This window comes from Sprattus sprattus (assembly GCF_963457725.1).
Source record: "Sprattus sprattus genome assembly, chromosome: 1".
NCBI classification, from domain to species: Eukaryota; Metazoa; Chordata; class Actinopteri; order Clupeiformes; family Clupeidae; genus Sprattus; species Sprattus sprattus.
Window position 1 is genome coordinate 27,157,576 of NC_137920.1, and position 18,276 is coordinate 27,175,851.

An 18,276-nucleotide genomic window follows, 5' to 3' on the forward strand; every position below is an offset into this window, starting at 1 on the left:
CATCTTTCAATGCCTTCTACTTAATATCAGCACGGTCAGATTCTGAAAGTCAAATTCTGCTGTTAAGCGTCCCCAGGATATTAGTCAAGGTAACATTTAATATTGTACTCTTTTGAGCTCGTCAGTGTGCAGTGATGAAAATGCTTAGTTAGCAGTGCATTGGGAAATAGCTAAGGGAGGTACGTTAGCTCACCGACAAACTCGTGATATTTAGGTAACTTTAAGACTTTTAAGATAGACAAGTGCTGTGCAACTTGGTTTCACCATCAGCAGCCGTATCTTAGCCAACTTGTTAACGCGACCTCTGTTTGATAGCGATTGAAATCTGTGGTACGTAAATAGTTAGCTGAAATACATTTGTGTTGTTGCATGTTCATCTGTATGACAGGGACTTTGATGCGTTGGAACTTCATCTGTCTTTCATTCTCCTCATGTACGGGTAGGCACTATGGACAGTATCTGCATTGCGCTACTCCCCGGGGTATTGACGTTCTTGTCGGATCCAAAGCAGTCATTACCCGATGACACCTGTCTGGAGAAACTGCTGGACTGGCTAACGAGCATCATCAACGAAGGTAAAAGGCGATGATTCACCTATACAGTTGGTCTGAAATTGATTTAGGCATGGTCTACAATTTCTTCAAACCATCAGCCATCCATCCAAGGGTCCCTTTGTTAAACAAGTTTTTGTGTGTAAATAGTTTAAGCAGATGCTTTTTGTGTTTTGTTGAATTGTGGTTAAAGTATAATATCTCTTTTTATGACTGACACATGCAAAATCCAGGGAAACAAATTAACAAAAGGGTTCATAAGCCTTATTTTGCAGTTGTAAATATTAGCCAATGTTTTGATCTTAGTCTGCCCTAAAGATGTCATGAGTGCACAATTTGGAGGTAGTATTTGTTTAAACTTTTTTCGTTTGTAGATGATGACCGGAATCTTCTGGACCAGCAGCCATGCCTACTGGAGTTCATATCCAGCCTGTGTGAATCAAAAACTACAGATCCCATTATCCTCTCCTTCACCCTCAAACTCACTGGTCTACTGGCTGCTACTGAGAAGGGCTTCAGCCGATTGGAAGTGAGTCAAGAGTATAAGTGTTCTAGCCTTAATTATATGAAATAGCAATCCAGATTTTTTTAAATGCGGTAGTATAGACTTTCTACACAATTTAGTTACTGCTCCATTTAAAGATGCTTGTCTCAGTTAAGCTGAATCTGGCTGGTTGATGTGCTGTGTCCGGCAGGAGCGTGGCGTTGTGAGGGCGGCGTTTTCGCGTGAGGGAGGGGCTGTGAGGGAGCAGTGGGACGAGGCATCGGTGCGCTGCGGCTGGCTGCTGGGACTGAGGAGAATGATGGAGCACCACAGGGCCATGCTGTTCATTAGTGATAACGGTGAGGGTGACACACACACACACACACACACATACACATACACATACACACACACACACACATACACACAAACACATACACACAGACACATACACACAGACACATACACACAGACACATACACACAGACAAATACACACAGACACATACACACAGACACATACACACAGACACATACACACAGACACATACACACAGACACATACACACAGACACATACAGACACATACACACACACCCACCCACACACACACACAGACAAACACAGACACACACACACACACACACACACACACACACACACACACACAGAATTATGTGAATGAAACAAAGACAAGTCCCTTTGCGTGCTTCCAATCACCCTCATGCACTCCTATTCTCATACATATTCATGATTGATGGGATATGCATGAGGTACAGACACATTCACAGCTACCTCATCATATCTCCTAGGTTCATAGCGCATAGCTCATAGGTGCACTTCTTTTGTTCTGCCCTGTACTAAACTGGTTCCTAATCAGCTGGTAGAGAGGAGTGCTAAAATCCCCAAGCATTGATTCCCAGGGATTTTAAAATGCACACCTCTAATGTGTGTTATTTTGGATAAAAGGGTTTGATAATTGAATACCATTTTAATGTAATTTATTGTCTTACACAGTGTGCTTGATCCAGCAGCCCCACTATGCCCAATCAAGTGGTCTTCCTTCTTACACATCTCCCATTCTCCCTCCAAACAGCCCTCACCAAACTCATCCTCCAATCACAGTGCGACAAGAGTCTGTTTGTCGCCGCAGCGGCCAATCAACTCCTCGCTCAAATCCTAAACTTCCACCACCCACCAATCACAGCAGAGCAGACAGCCCAAGAGAACGGGCACTCCAGTCCAGAGTGGATCACAGTCACCACAGAGATAGTAGGGCAAGTAGGGGAAGCCCTGGTGTCACAGGAGCACTTCCGCGTCCTCCAGGCACTGAGGCTGTTGGCACTCAGTCTGCCCGGCTGCGGAGCTCCTCTCCTGGGGAGCGTGTGGAGGGTGGCCATGGGCCCACTGGAGGTGCTGGTGGAAGCGCAGACGAACAACCTCTCCTTGCCGGTCATGGAGGTGTTACAGGCAGTGGCCACGTGAGTAAGCCAGTTTGGCTGATGAAGCATTTTCTAACAACATAGTGATTTAGAGGATGTGACGGAGGGCTCTGTCGCCGACAACGAATGCACTCCCTCACGCGTAGCACATCACCAAACGTTCCTCTTCTGTTATCACGGCTGTTTGGGCATGCGCAGCCTAGCGGCTAACAGGTCTCCACCATCACACACGCAAACATAACCACGTCTTTCCCTTCCATCTCACAACCCAACCAGAGTACACCACTATAATAGTTTATAACAATGTAATATGTATCACATACTTATCGTTAGGGAGTAGGGCAAATGTGCTGTGTCCTGTAATCGGTATTCGCCATGGTTACAGTGACTTTGAAACTGAACATTCACTTTCAGAAGACCGAAAATTCTGTTTATGTCTGCTCAGAAGGTGTTGGGCACTGAATGGATTCCTTCCTGTTCCCCTTACTCCAGGACCGAGCTGTTCAGCCAATCAGAGGCCAGAGTGGAGGAGCTGATGAGGGCTACCCTGAAAGAGAGAGACCCGAAGACGGCCATCCGGTGCGCCTCAGCCATCATACGCCAACAGCACTGGTAAAATACACACGCACATACACACACACACACACACACACACACACACACACACACACACACACACACATACGCCTGCACATGTACATTTGAAAATCTTTCAATTCTTTCTTTCTTTTTTTCCTTTCACTCTCTCTCTCTTTCTCTCTCAGCTCAGAGCCGTTAAAGAGGATGGCTGTGGGGATTGTTCTTCAGCCCCTGGAGTTCATCACTGGCTCTCCTCTACAGACGCTGCCCAGCGGGTCAGGTAATCAACACTTCATTTGCCACTCTCCCCTAGGTAGTTTACATGGACTTAGTGCACCACCTTCAACTTAGAGCACCACCTTCAACTTAGTGCACCACCTTCAAATTAGAACACCACCTTCAATTTACTACACCACCTTCATCTTATAACAGAACCTTCAACTTAATGCACCACCTTCAACTTAGTCGACCCAGTTAACTTAGTAAGTAAGTAAGTAAGTAAGACTTTATTTATATAGCACATTTCGTACAGGAGTTGCAATTCAAAGTGCTTTACATAAAATCAATAAGAGCAAGCAGCAGGAGCAATAAAATATTGGTCAACATCGTATCAGAACCTGATGTTCCGATAGGCTTAAAATATTAAAATCATAATAAAAGTAATAAAACCCTTCTGTCTGGTATTTAGCGCAGTCGAAACCATAGTGCTGCTCCATAGATTCCGACCTACCCTATTAAATATTTTCCCTAGCTATGTTTCCCCGGCCAAAGGCCACCCTTCCTTCTATACCCTTCCTTCAGAGGCCTCTTCGTCTTCTTCCACCGAACGCACTTCAGGGCTTCGGGAGAGACACTAGCTCTCTTTTACAGGCTTAAGGAAGGTGACTGCACCTAGGGGACTAGAACATTTGTTATGGAAATATCTCTGAGAATAATATGTGATATATTGAGCCACAATATGGTTTCCGACAGTGCCATGGTACCCTCAAAACAGTTTTACAGAGAAATAGTAAAAGTAATAAAAGTCATAAAACCCTTAAAACAGTTTCAAAGAGAACAGAGAAATAAAAAGTGCCAGATAAAATTAATAAAATGCTTTGGTAAAAAGATAGGTTTTAAGCTGCCTTTTGAAGGTGTCTAGCGTGTTTGCTTCCCTAATATTAACGGGTAATGTGTTCCATAATTTTGGGGCGTAGTTGACAAAGGCTGCATCTCCAATCTTCTTATGACTGCTTCTGGTGACCTGTAACAGACCTGTATCTGATGATCGCAGTGTTCTAGCTGGTGTGTAGTTAGTAAGAGAGTTAGCAATGTAGCTAGGTCCTTGTCCATTTAGAGCTTTGTATGTGAGGAGGAGGACCTTAAAGTCAATTCTAAAGGTAACAGGAAGCCAGTGTAAAGTAGCTAGGACAGGACTAATGTGTTCTCTCCTTTTAGTTTTGGTTAATAGTCTAGCTGCAGAATTTTGAATGAGCTGGAGTCTTACAGTTGTTTTCTTGGGAAGACCAGTAAAAAGTGAATTACAGTAGTCTAGCCGGCTCGATATGAAAGCATGAATAAGCTTCTCGGCATCATTTTGGTTTAAGAATGATCGTACCTTTGCTATGTTCCTGAGGTGAAAGAAAGCTGTTTTGGTGACTTTGTTAATGTGGGAGTTGAAATTCAAATCTGAGTCCAGGGTGACACCAAGACTAACCACCTCAGGTTTAATCCACCGGGATAAACCTCCTAGATTCTTGGTGAGCATCTCTCTTTTTAATTTAGGGCCGATAAGTAGGACTTCAGTTTTGTCCTCATTGAGTTTTAGAAAGTTATTGTTCATCCATTTGTTTATTGCCAATAAACAGTTGGTAATGGAGTTTATTGCTGTTGCATCATTTGGCTCAGCGGAAATATACAATTGTGTGTCATCCGCATAGCTATGAAAATCTATACTATGTTCTCTGATGATGTCACTGAGTGGTAACATATAAAGAGAAAAGAGCAATGGACCTAAACAGCTCCCTTGTGCAACCCCGTAGCAGCTTTCATGTTTCTCGGACATATGGTCTCCTAGACTGACATAAAACTTCCTTCCTCTAATATATGTTTTGATCCAGTTCAATACACACTCAGAGAACCCAATAAGATTTTCAAGTCTATTGATTAGGATGTCATGATCAATGGTATCAAATGCTGCAGTAAGATCTAACAGGATAAGGATAGAAACTTTATTTGCATCAGAGTTTTGTCTGAGGTCGCTAATTATTTTGGTGAGAGCGGTTTCAGTACTGTGATATTTTCTGAAACCTGACTGAAAGACTTCCAAGATGTTATTTTCTTCCAGATATGAATTTATTTGGACTAATACTATCTTTTCCAGGACTTTACTAATAAATGGAAGATTGGATATGGGTCTATAGCTTGCTAGTGTACTGGTATCCAATTTGGGTTTCTTTAATAGGGGCCTTACAACAGCTGTTTTGAAGGCATCTGGGAAAACGCCAGTTCTGAGGGATGTGTTTATGATGTCAAGGACCGGACCTGAGACACTATCAAACACTCGCTTAAAGAATGCAGTGGGAATGGGATCAATATCTGAGGTTGTAGATTTACATTCGATGATGATTTTAGAGAGTTCACTTAGTGTGATACATGTGAACGTGCTCATAGTTAAGTTGCAAGATCTACTGATGTCAATTTCACCTCCAGTAGTAGTGATACTAGATCTGATCGATGTTATTTTGTTCTTGAAGAACTGAGCAAACTCTTCGCATTTAGCTGCTGAGGATAGTGGGGGGGCAGGGACAGTGTTTAGCAGCCGGTCAATGGTGGAGAACAGAACTCTGGAATTTCCGGCATTTTCTGTAATAATGTAGGAAAAATAACCTTTCCTTGCTAGACGGATGGTTTTGTTATAGGTAGTTAGTGCATCTTTGTAGATACCGTGGTGGATAGTGGTCTTTGTTTTTCTCCATTTTCTCTCTGCTATGCGACATTTTCTTTTTATTTCACTAACATTTTTATTTTTTAGCCATGGGGAGGTCCTACTTGTAAACTTCTTTTTAGTTTTAAGTGGGGCTACAGAGTCTAACACAGATGATAATGCATCATTTAGGTTTTCTACCATTTCATTTAGAGAGCAGTCATGACTAGTTGGCTCATATAGAGCAATCTGCTCAGAAAATCTCTCCGTAGCTTCATCGTCTAGATGTCTTTTATGGACTAAGAATTCTTTTGTGGTTTTTGGTAAGATGATTTCCACATCAAAAAGTATACAATGATGGTCAGAGAGCGGTAGATCAGTTATTGAAATATTATTGATGTTTAATCCAGTTGTTATTACTAGATCTAGTGTGTTTCCGTGCTGGTGTGTTGGATCCGTTATGTGCTGAGTTAGATCGAAACTGGTGAGGAGATTTAAAAGCTCAATAGTTCTTTGGTCTGCTTTTTTATTAATGTGGATGTTAAGGTCTCCATTCAGGACTATTTTGTCATATCTGGTGACACATAGTGATAATAGTTCAGAGAATTCTTGTATGAATATTGGTGAGTGCTTGGGTGGCCGATATATAATAACAAACAGTACTGATTCAGTTTTGAGCTCTATAGCAAGATATTCAATTGATGTAAATTCACCTAGCTCAGTGATTTTGAACAACAGTTTAGATGAGAAAATAGCTGCGACTCCTCCACCTCTTTTTGATTTCCTAGAAACTTGGTGGAAGCTGTAATCAGGCGGACACGCTTCTATCAAAGTTGCTGTTGCCGTGTCATCGTTTAGCCAAGTTTCTGTTAGACAGATACAATCTAAGTTGTTTTCTTTAATCAGATCGTTGACCAGAAAGGTTTTGTTACTTAGTGATCTGACATTTAGAAGGGCCAGTTTCATCTGTGGGGTATTAACAGGTACAACTGGGGGAGATATAGGGAGAACATGGATAGTTTTCAACCTTCTAGGACGAGTTTCGGGTTTATAACCATGCATTTTACCATGCCATTTGCTGTTTATGATGACCGGTATGTTTGATGAAATAGCATGGTGGCTGTCCTATTGTTGTTTTTCGGGCTGACAGTCCATATTACTGAGTTCATGGGCCTTCACAGCTTTCCCCACAAGGTGGTTTATCCCAGGGGAATTCCTTGGGGTGGTGGAGGTCTGTGCAGGGCCCGTGTCCTTGGAGGAGGCTGTTTGAATGTTCTGTTCTGTTCCATGGAAGGAGGTTTGGGGTGTGTCAGTCTTAGGCACAGCAGGAATAGGGAGTGAGGCTTGATTATGGCTGTTTGAGGTCGTCAAGAGCGCGTGGCTGATGTTTGCTGTAAGTAATCTAGACCCTCTACGGTTTGGGTGGAGTCCATCGGCTTGAAAACGGTCTGCACAATTCCAAAAAACATTGAAATTGTCAATAAATCTCCGGTTGTGTGCAAGACAGACAGATGCCAGCCATGTGTTGAAAGATAGTAGTCGACTGAAGATTTCATTTCCTCTGCGAAAACATGCAATCGGTCCACTGATAGACACATCTTGATGTTTGTTTAGAGTGTTCAGTAGCTGGGTGAAATGTTCTTGAAGTATCACGTTGCCAGTTTTTTTGTGCAGGATATCAAATGAGCCAGTGTGGATGATAATCTTTGCATTGTTTGGTTTATTCTTGAGGATTGTTTGTATCTCTGACGACAGTTCCTCGACTGATGTGTTGCTAAGGCAAAGATTTTCTGTCCTTGCAAGTTTGACATGTTCTGTCATGGCATCTCCAACCAAGATAGTGACCATCTGTGGCGTTGTGTTTGCATTCCACACACTTGCTTTATCAGTAGTTATGGGGCCAGTTCTTGGGTTGTTTGGGTAAACAGTATTAGCTACAAGGCTAGTGCTAGCAGCGTTAGCTCCTCTCAGTGCTAATGGCCTGTGGGAAGCCTCGGCATTAGTGCTAGTGGTGTTAGCATACCTTAGTCTTCGGCGATCTTGTGGTAGTGGTCGAGTAGCGCCCCGAGTAGTCTGAGAGGGGTTTAGGGTGAAATGGGGGACTCCCGAGTGCAGCAGATGAGGACCATCATGATGTGTAGGGGATCCGGGCCCTTTATGCTTGTTAGCAGCACGGATAGCACTCCTGTGCCTTTTTGCCTTGGGTGTGGAGAATTGCTCCCCTTGGAGAGTTTCCAGTGGTGAAAAACTATTTCTGAGCGCAACAGGAGGAGAAGTGATGTGGGAAGAGTTTCTGCCTCGCTTTTTTCGTTTCTTATCCTGGGTGCTAGTCCATTTTTCGTTGGAGGTAGAAGCGGTGCTTGGCCTCTTTGGATTTGTGCCAAGAGCAGGCCATGGCTCATCAGATAGTGAGAAGTCCAGGTGAGAGCAAGGTTTGTCGGCAAGGTTTGGCTGATCAGCAATCCCATCCAGAAATCGCTCACCATCATAGATCTGGTACAGGACAGCAACCCGAGTCTCCAACTCCTTGATCTTCTTTTTCAAGTTGAGACAGCTTACACAGTCTGGAGAGTCTTCGAGTGTCATGGGGCTGATTGGCTAAGCTAAGCTAGGTTAACTGAAGCTATGCTAGGCTACGCTCCGAAGGGGTGTAGGAAAGAATTTAAGTTCCAGGGAGGCACCGTACAAGCCGAGGAAATAGCTTGATAGTGGATAGAGCAGTAAGGCAGTATCTAAGTAGCATTAATGTAACATTAATGTAACATTAATGTGAAAAAAAGCAAGCGATAGCAGGCAAGAAGCAGGAGCAGCAGTGAGGAGCTGCTTCCTTCAACTTAGTGCACCACCTTCAACTTAGTGCACCACCTTCAACTGAGTACACCCCCTTCAACTGAGTACACCACCTTCAACTTAGTACACCCAGTTAACTTAGTACACCACCTTCAACTTAGTGCACCACCTTCATCTTATAACACAACCTTCAACTTAGTACACTACCTTTCAACTTAGTACACCACCTTCAACTGAGTACACCACCTTCAACTGAGTACACCACCTTCAAATTAGTGCACCACCTTCAACTGAGTACACCACCTTCAACTGAGTACACCACCTTCAACTTAGTACACAACCTTAAACTTAGTACACAACCTTCAACTTAGTGCACAACCTTCAACTTATAACTCACCTTCAACTTAGTGCGCCACCTTCAACTTGGTACACTACCTTCTCAAGGTCCCCAGTATGTAAAGAATAGGGAGAATGAAGAAAAGTTTTGCTGATATTAACAGTGGCCACTAGTCACATCACTGAAGTTGTTCTAATCTAATTTATGATAACCTGCAGAGCTCAACAGAGCTGCATACTTACACACTGAAATAACAAACCATTTAAGCGATTTATCTATGGAAATACATTCAACCTAATAACACTGGTTCATAGATCTCAAATGTGCCTTTTGGTTACCCTCCGAACAGGGGATGCTAAGGAGGTCAGCGGCCTGCAGCCTGTTCTGGAGGACCAACTGTCCCAGAGGTCCATGTGCATCTCTCTGCTGTCCCTGTCGCTAAGCAGCGTAGCTGAGCTGAGTCTCTCCGTAAGCAATCTGGTCTCTTTCATTCTTTGTGTGGGTTAGCATTGTACCGGAGCTAAGTCTCTCAATAAAGCATCTTGTCTCTTATATGCTTTGTGTGGGTTAGCATTGTAGCTTAGCTGAGTCTCTCCATAAGCAATCTGGTCTCTTATATTCTTTGTGTGGTTTAGCATTGTACCGGAGCTAAGTCTGTCAATAAGGTATCTTGTTTCTAATATTCTTTGTGTGGGTTGCACTGCTTCATATTGCGGGAATGGGGTGGATGTTACTTGCGTATGGCCAGTGGGATTTCAGACTTTCAATGCTGCCAGTGCAACCATGTGTACATGGTACAGGCTACTAAAGGATGTTGTGGTGATATGTTATTACTCCTTAAGAACTGACATTAATAACACAGTACATAGAAGTCTGATTCACTTCTGTGAGTTCACTGTAAGGAGACTGATTCCTGTCAGGGCTGTCCTAGTTTGAGTTAATAAATGAGGGGAAAGTGGTGTGATGTTACTTGCTGTGAAGGAAACTCTACAGCCACTCTTAAACTGAACGCTCAAGTCGGTACAATAATTTAATCAAAAGTTATACGCTGTAAATGGTTAATGTTCGTTAAGCATTTACTCATGTGTGTGTTTACCTTTGACCTCTCCCAGAATTCCCTGTTTGTGGATGCCCCTGTGCAGCCAGTCACTCAAGCGGTGTTGCAGCTTCTGAAGGTGTCCCTTGGACAAAGCCCCTCGCCCGCACCGTACAACAAGTCATTTGTTCATCTGATTGGCTGCAGCCGTGTTCAGAGGTGTGGTTTAGATGCCCTCATCAGCCTCAGTTCTTGTGAAGGTAGGTCACATGACCACACATCACTTTCAAACTGTAAACGTTATAGAATGCATGCGCTGACAGAGTTAAAGCAGCAGTTTTGGCGTTTGGGTCTTAAACTAGCAAGCTAACGGCGTGAAAGGAGCACAGCCAAGTTGGCAAATAATAATAACGTGTTAAATTGGTGCCTTTTGGTGATCTGCAGTACCAGTCAAATGTTTGGACACACACCTTCTCATTCAATGTTTTTTCTTTATTTATATTAATTTCCACATTTTAGATTAATACTGAAGACATTGAATCTATGAAAGAACACAAATGGAATTATGTAGTTAACAAGAAGGTGCTAAACAAACCGGAATACATTTTAGAGTTTAGATTCTATAAGTAGCCACCTTTTGTTTTGATGATCGCTTTGCACACTTTTGGCATTTTCTTAATCAGATTCAGAATAAAAAGAAATAAAAAACATTGAATGAGAAAGTGTGTCCAAACTTTTGTCTGGGACTGTAGTTGGCGCTTGGCGGTGTCATGCTTTTCCCACATTTTCGGTCAGACCCAAACCACAGAGCTACATAGTGCCTAGCCTGGGAACGACAGGTGTGTTTATCCATCAAAATGAATTCAAACCTAATGCCAAATTTCGTTCCCTGTAAAAACATACCTCAACAAGTGGCACATTGGTAGAATGTCATCATAGATAGGAAGACTCTTAAGACAGCATCTCTTTTTTCCATGTACGTATGCTAGCCACTTTGGTTTACCAATGATAAACCAGTGAAACTGACTCCTTTCTTCCAGGAGGCCAAACGCTCAGGCAGGAGGTCCTTGATGTTCTCCTCCAGTACCTCCAGAGCCCAGACTCTGACCCCACAGTAAGTCATCCTCCTCCTCACAGATTCCATGTATATGGGTTTGTGTTTATTTGTATGTGCTGCTTACACACACACATTTGGTACATGTTCTGTGTGTGATGGATGTGTGAATGGTAATCTTTTTTTTATATGATACACAATACAATATATGTTTTTTTTGTTACGAGTTATTTGTGTGTATTAGTCGGTGTAGTGGAAAGCACATTAGAAGGAGTTGTGTATGTGCACTTGTACGTGTGTAGTTATGTAAATGATGTTTGCACTAGCCTCACTGTGTGATGTGTGTGCGCTTGTGTGTGTGCCTGTGTGTGTGTGCATGCATGTGTGTGCATTGCTAGGTGTTGTAGAGACAACAGCATGTGATAAAGAAGTAGATCAATGTTTGCATTGTTCCTCTACAGGAAGTGAAAACTGTGTCTGTGTCTGTGTCTGTGTGTGTGTGTGTGTGTGTGTGTGTGTGTGTTGCAGGTGCTACAGAAAACCCTGCAGGCGTTACTGAAGTGGATCTGTTCTGAAGAGTGGGAAGAGTGTACACAAACTCCCCTCTTTACTCAGAGTAAGACTTCCTCTCTTACTTCATGTGAAGTTCAGTGGAACTGAGACACCCCAGTACTTTAATTTGTATTGGAGCTAACTACGAAACAGAAGATCAAATCATGATTGCATTACAAATTTGTGTGTGTGTGTGTGTGTGTGTGTGTGTGTGTGTGTGTGTGTGTGTGTGAGATAGATCTCTTCTCGGCACTGATGAAGCGTGTGTGTGACGTGCATTGGGAGGTGAGGGACTCGACTTTGGAGTTCATCACTGAGCTCACTGTAAACTCTAGAGGTAAGTATGTAAACACACACACACACACACACACAAAATCCCACTGTGTTTCCCGCACTGCTGATTACTGCTTGGGGAGAATGTGTGATGTGGGAAACGTACACAATTTTAGATCTCGCCAGTAAAAGGAAGTGATGTCGCTGACTGGATTGTCTAGTAAAAAGCCTGTGTCTGTACATATGATGGATGTTGAGGTCTCATCAGTGAGGAAATTACTATTGGAGTCTTTTAGGGAGCTGGTTTTAACCACAATAGGACCTTTAGATACAGGCTGACGACTATACACACCAAAGCTCCTCTCTCTCTCTCTCACACACACACACACACACTCACACACACACACACACTTTTTACACTCTTTCCTTCACATTTTCGAATTCAGCATGCACTAAGTGCATCAACATTACAGTGCAGGTATACATTTCCATCTGAATGTGTTCTCCCTGGACATCCAACCCATGACACACATACACACACACTCATGCAGCGCACACACACTCATGCAATGTACACACACACTCATGCAATGTACACACACACACACACACCTCTCTCTCTATCTCTTCTCCACTCAGACAAGCGTTCTCATTTGCTCTCTTATTTATCACTAAGCCAACAGTGCATGCTGTTTGATGGAGATAATTACCAAACACTGTTAATTACTTTAGAATATATGAATCAAGTAGCTCGTTTTAATAATGATCTTATATGCTTTTCTTTTAACAGGGGTATGGCTTTTCTGTGTTCCTGTGTACAGTCGTGGCCAAAAGTTTTGAGAATGACACAAATATACATTTTAACAAAGTTTGCTGCTTCAGTGTCTTTATATATTTTTGTCAGATGTTACTATGGAAGACTGAAGTATTATTACAAGCATTTAATAAGTGTCAAAGGCTTTTATTGACAATTACATGAAGCGGATGCAAAAAGTAAATATTTGCAGTGTTGACCCTTCTTTTTCAAGACCTCCGAGAGCAACTTCTCCCAACCATCCAGGAACTGTTTGGGGATGAACAATGCCTTTTCCAGCATGATGGAGCACCTTGCCATAAGGCTAAAGTGATGACTAAGTGACCCGGGGAACAAAACATCAATATTTTGGGTCCATTGGCCAGGAAACTCCCCAGACCTTAATTCCATTGAGAACTTGTGGTCAATCCTCAAGAGGCGGGTGGACAATCAACAACCCACAAATTCTGCAAACTCCAAGCATTGATAATCCAAGAATGGGATGCCATCAGTCAGGATGTGGCCCAGAAGTTAATTGACAGCATGCCAGGGCAGATTGCAGAGGTCTTAAAAAAGAAGGGTCAACACTGCAAATATTGACTTTTTGCATACTTCAGTCTTCCATAGTAACATCTGACAAAAAAAATATAAAGACACTGAAGCAGCAAACTTTGTTAAAATGTATATTTGTGTCATTCTCAAAACGTTTGGCCACGACTGTATATGGGTAACTTTGATTAACTGGCTCCACTTATTGTTTTCTCGACCCTGAGAAAATACAAGAAGCTAGTTTTGACTATGATATCTAATACTTACAGCGTCAGCATTAGATAAATCTAGGCATATAAACCTTGTGGTTTGAAAGTGAAATTGCTTCACTTTCATCCTTGTGCTGTAAGTGAGCCCAATTGCAATTGTTCTTGATGATTAAATATACTGATTGACAACTCAGGAGTCCTGAAGTAAAAGTGTTGTTATTGAAGGCACAGGTGTCTGAACACACACACACACACACACACACACACACACACACACACACACACACACACACACACACACACACACACACACACACACACACACACACAGACAGACAGATGTTCATTTGAATATGATATTTCTTTTGTAGGTCATACAAGTGGAGCATCCAGCATTCAAATGAACCTTATACTAATTCTCACTACATCTGTCTGTTTCCTTCCCTTTTTTTCTTTCTTTCTGATTTTTTAAAAAAAAAAATGTCTTCTTTGTTTTTGTTTCTTCTTTTCTGTTTTTGTTTTGTTCTTTATTTCTTTTTCCATCTTTCTTTGTCTCTTTGTGTCTCTCAATATATGTCTTTCTTTCTTTTTTCCATATATTTATTTAGTTTATTCTTGTCTTTATACCTACCTCTCTTTCTCTCTGTCTCTCTTTCTCTCTCTCTCTCTCTCTCTCTCTCTCTCTCTCTCTCTCTCTCTCTCTCTCTCTCTCTGTCTGTCTCTCTCTGTCTCAGACTCTGCAGCCTTCAGCTCTGCTGTGTGGGGCAGTGGTATTGTCTCTCTACTTCTGGCCTGTCTGGATGACTCAGAGGGTTACGTCAGAGCCAGCGCCATCAGCGCCCTGAGCCAGGCAGTAACCACCCCTCGACACCAGGGGGCGCCAAACACAAACTCACCCCACTGCCTGCCGGTGAGCTGCATCACTACCAGGAAGTGACTTAAGTTTTCACAGCACTGATGCAGTCACTTGCTAAGTTGATTAAGTAACAAACACAAAAGTAAAATTAGAGAGTTTCTAGTGAAGTGATTCCTACCAATGTAAGAAGCAGCTGGTTTTGAGTTTTGTTTACGTTCACATCCAGTTGTCACTAACTTCAAATTCAAGTAAGCCTTGTCTTACATGCATGAGTATGTAAGTATAAGAATTCACTTTTTACCTACAATAATATATTTACTTACTTATAAACAAAAGCATGTCAAAATCAATATTATGATTCCTGTCTGTACAGCTGTAGTAGTTATTCGGTTTGCAAAAGGTTTAAACCCAGTTTCCTGTTTCAGGATGAAGTTCTGACCCGTCTGACGGACATCTTGGCTCAAGACGACGAAGCATTCCCCCGTCGCGCCGTCGTCAAAGCCTTCATAGCCTGGCTCTCTGGGCCACGCCCCCCTCCCAGCCTCGACCAATCCCTGCCCGGCCTGCTGACCCTGGGCATCGACGACTTAGACTGGGAGGTCAAAGTTCACACTCTGGCGCTAACCGAGACGCTAATGGACAAGACGCTGAGTCGCTGTTCCCTAGCCGAGGCCTTAGGAAAGCTCCAGGAGTACGGAGCGTTCAGCGTGTTCTTCAAAGGACTGCTCGACTGCGACCGGCCAGTCGCCCAGAAAGCCTGCCAGCTGCTGCTGAAGCTGCGAGAGGTCATCGAGGTCAAATGTGAGTCGGGCGGGTCTCCCGGGGACACGCCCACGTTTGAGTTACAAAGCCACCAATGGGGCAAGGACTTGTTGAGGAGGTGGAAGGGCGTTGACGAATCCGATTTGACGGCGGAGGGAAAGCCGGAAGGCCATTGGTCGAAGGGGGAGGTGAGCCTGAGGGAGGTGGTGAGCCAACTGGACCTGGAGGGGATGCGGCAGGCGCTGATGCGGAGCAGCGATCACGTCATGGCCTCGCCACAGTCGCTCATGGAGGACATCCTGGCCGTGACACAGCAGGGCGACGACAACGCCATGGACTGCTACTGAGAACACACACTCACACGTACACACACACTCACACATACACACACATTCAGACATACACACACATAAACATACTCCAAACACATACATTTGCATGCAAACACACACACACACACAGAAACTGCAGAAGCAAGCAATCTCTAACAAAACAAAAAAGTAATAGCACCTTCAATAATTACTTCCAAAATCTAATAGCTTTTTGACTTGAAGGAACCTGGATTCACACACATACCCATAAAAGCAATTTTCTAATCTGTCTAAAAAATGATTTGTTCAACAGGGAAGGACACCGTGTTGTAATTGAATGCAAGCGCTACAATAAAGATGTATAATTTTGTAAGGAACCCACGTTCTTTGTGTGCTTCTATTAAAGGCACAAAGCATCGCCAAAATATTTCTATAGTCATGGCCGTTGGATGGATGTGTCTGTTAGATGAAACTTTCTATATAAACTGTGTTATATATATATATATAATAAATATATATTATGTATATATATAAACCCCTCAAAAAAATGTGGTCGATTATTCCTCCCCTCAAATAATACCAATTGGTAATGTATTGTACAACGTTGGAAAGCCTGATTAGTCCCCTTTACAACGAGGTACAACTTGTAAGGATTTGTGGATTCGTGGAATGAGCAACACGGCTAACCGTGTGGGTAGCGGCCCAATTTTTTTTGCCAAAATACCCTGCAATTTTCTTCTGTTGGAATTCAGTGAGATATCGGAATGAGATTCTGGAGCTAGTGGTGATCCCATATCTCCAGAATCTGGGACCTTACTCCATCCTCCAGGATGACAACGCCCCCACAGAGGCAGGATCATCACAGAGTACCTCCAGAATATGGGAGTGGAGAGGATGGAATGGCCTGCCGTGAGTCCAGACCTCAACCCAATTGAATACTTGTGGGATCAGCTTGGGCGTTCTGTATGTGCCAGAGTGACCAACGCAACCATGTTCGCTGACTTGAGACAAATACTGGTTCAGGAATGGGATGCCATCCCACAGCAGTGTGTGACTGTGACCAGGCTGATGACCAGCATGAGGAGGAGGTGCCAACCTGTTGTGGCTGTGTATGGATCTTCCACACGCTACTGAGGGCCCTGACAGTGTAAAATGAATAAAGTGTAAAAATGACCAATATGTGTTGTTTTTTCCTAAATACTGTGGGAGAATCATCCAATCCACCAAGCAACTCAAAACAAGAGTGAATACCAACAGAAGAATATTGCAGGAAATTTGGCACATTTATTTGGGCCGCTAACCACACAGTTAGCCGTGTTGCTCATTCCACGAATGCATGATCCTTAGAAGTTGTACCTCGTTGTAAAGGTGACTAATCAGGCTTTCCAGCGATATACAATACAATACCAATTGGTATTATTAAAGGGGAGGAATAATCGACTGAATTCATGTTTCCAAACTTTTTTTGAGGAGTTTATATATACGTTTGAAAGCACTACTGAAATGGCGCTGTTCTCCGAAGCAATACAGGGACGCCACAGGTAACCAACCCACTGCCCATGATCAGCTTTACCAGTGGTTTGCTGCTAGGAGGAAGCTTCTACACAAGTGATGAGATCTTTAACATCGGTCATGAGATCTTTTACACCAGTGATGAGATGTTGTACACTAGCGATGAGATGTTGTACACTAGCGATGAGATGTTTTACACTAGTGATGAGATGTTGTACACTAGCGATGAGATGTTTTACACTAGTGATGAGATGTTGTACACTAGCGATGAGATGTTGTACACTAGCGATGAGATGTTGTACACTAGCGATGAGATGTTTTACACTAGCGATGAGATGTTGTACACTAGCGATGAGATGTTGTACACTAGCGATGAGATGTTTTACACTAGTGATAAGATGTTGTACACTAGTGATGAGATGTTGTAGGTTTCTCTTTGTTAGTCTGAGTGCTCTGTAATTATGCACTGCGCCTCCAGATGCCTGATCTGTGATCAGTGGACTGAATGGGATGAAAGATATGAACACCGAGCAGAGAATGGTCTGCTTCTCACAGGTTGTAGAAAAATTCATTTCAGAACCATGTAACCTTCAGCCCTGGCTGCTTCTTTGTTTGTAAGATCACACACACACACACACATACACACAATAAGTCACTAAAGCATTTGCGCACACTCACTCTCACAAAGACGCACACACTCACACACATACACACAATAAGTCACTAAAGCATTTGCGCACACTCACTCACACTAAGTCACGCTCAAATATTCCCAGACATTTCAAGACGTGTGTGAGACGCTGATTCAGTCAATGCATAGTGAATCGCCCTGGCGACTAGTGGGAAGGTCAAGTGTGTGTTTGTCATTCACACAGTGTGAATGTGAGAGTGCAACAAAAAGCTAGTTAGCTAGAGGAAACATGCCTCAAAAAGAGCTATACACCTGAATACTGTTGGTTTAAAGACAATCCCATACACTGAGAAAAACACACATATGCATACACACTTAAAGGTGCTCACACACATACACACACACACAGAAAAACATACATACTCACACACACTTAAAGGTGCTCACACAATCACACATACATACAGTCACACAAACACACTCTGAGAAGTGCACACCCACACACACACACACACATGCACACACACACACACACATTCACAAACACTTGGAGACACACACACACACATTCACAAACACTTGAAGACGTGTGGAGACCCTGACTCACCCAGGGCTGTGTTTACATAGACAGTGACTAACAGAAGAACGCTG

General features: G+C 43.0%; 1 protein-coding gene across 1 annotated transcript; it reads left to right on the forward strand.

The window, feature by feature from the left end:
• Positions 1–448: 448 nt before the first annotated feature.
• brat1 (BRCA1-associated ATM activator 1) lies at positions 449–15,765 on the forward strand (the record flags this gene model as incomplete). The annotated part of the gene is made up of 13 exons (XM_080854615.1): positions 449–575; positions 926–1,080; positions 1,247–1,394; positions 2,131–2,515; positions 2,969–3,088; positions 3,241–3,335; positions 9,437–9,555; positions 10,200–10,383; positions 11,164–11,237; positions 11,706–11,793; positions 11,968–12,066; positions 14,288–14,463; positions 14,835–15,765. The coding sequence occupies 13 exons, from the start codon at positions 449–451 to the stop codon at positions 15,516–15,518; spliced, it is 2,454 nt and encodes an 817-aa protein (XP_080710741.1). The 3' UTR covers positions 15,519–15,765.
• Between the last annotated feature and the right edge of the window lie 2,511 nt (positions 15,766–18,276).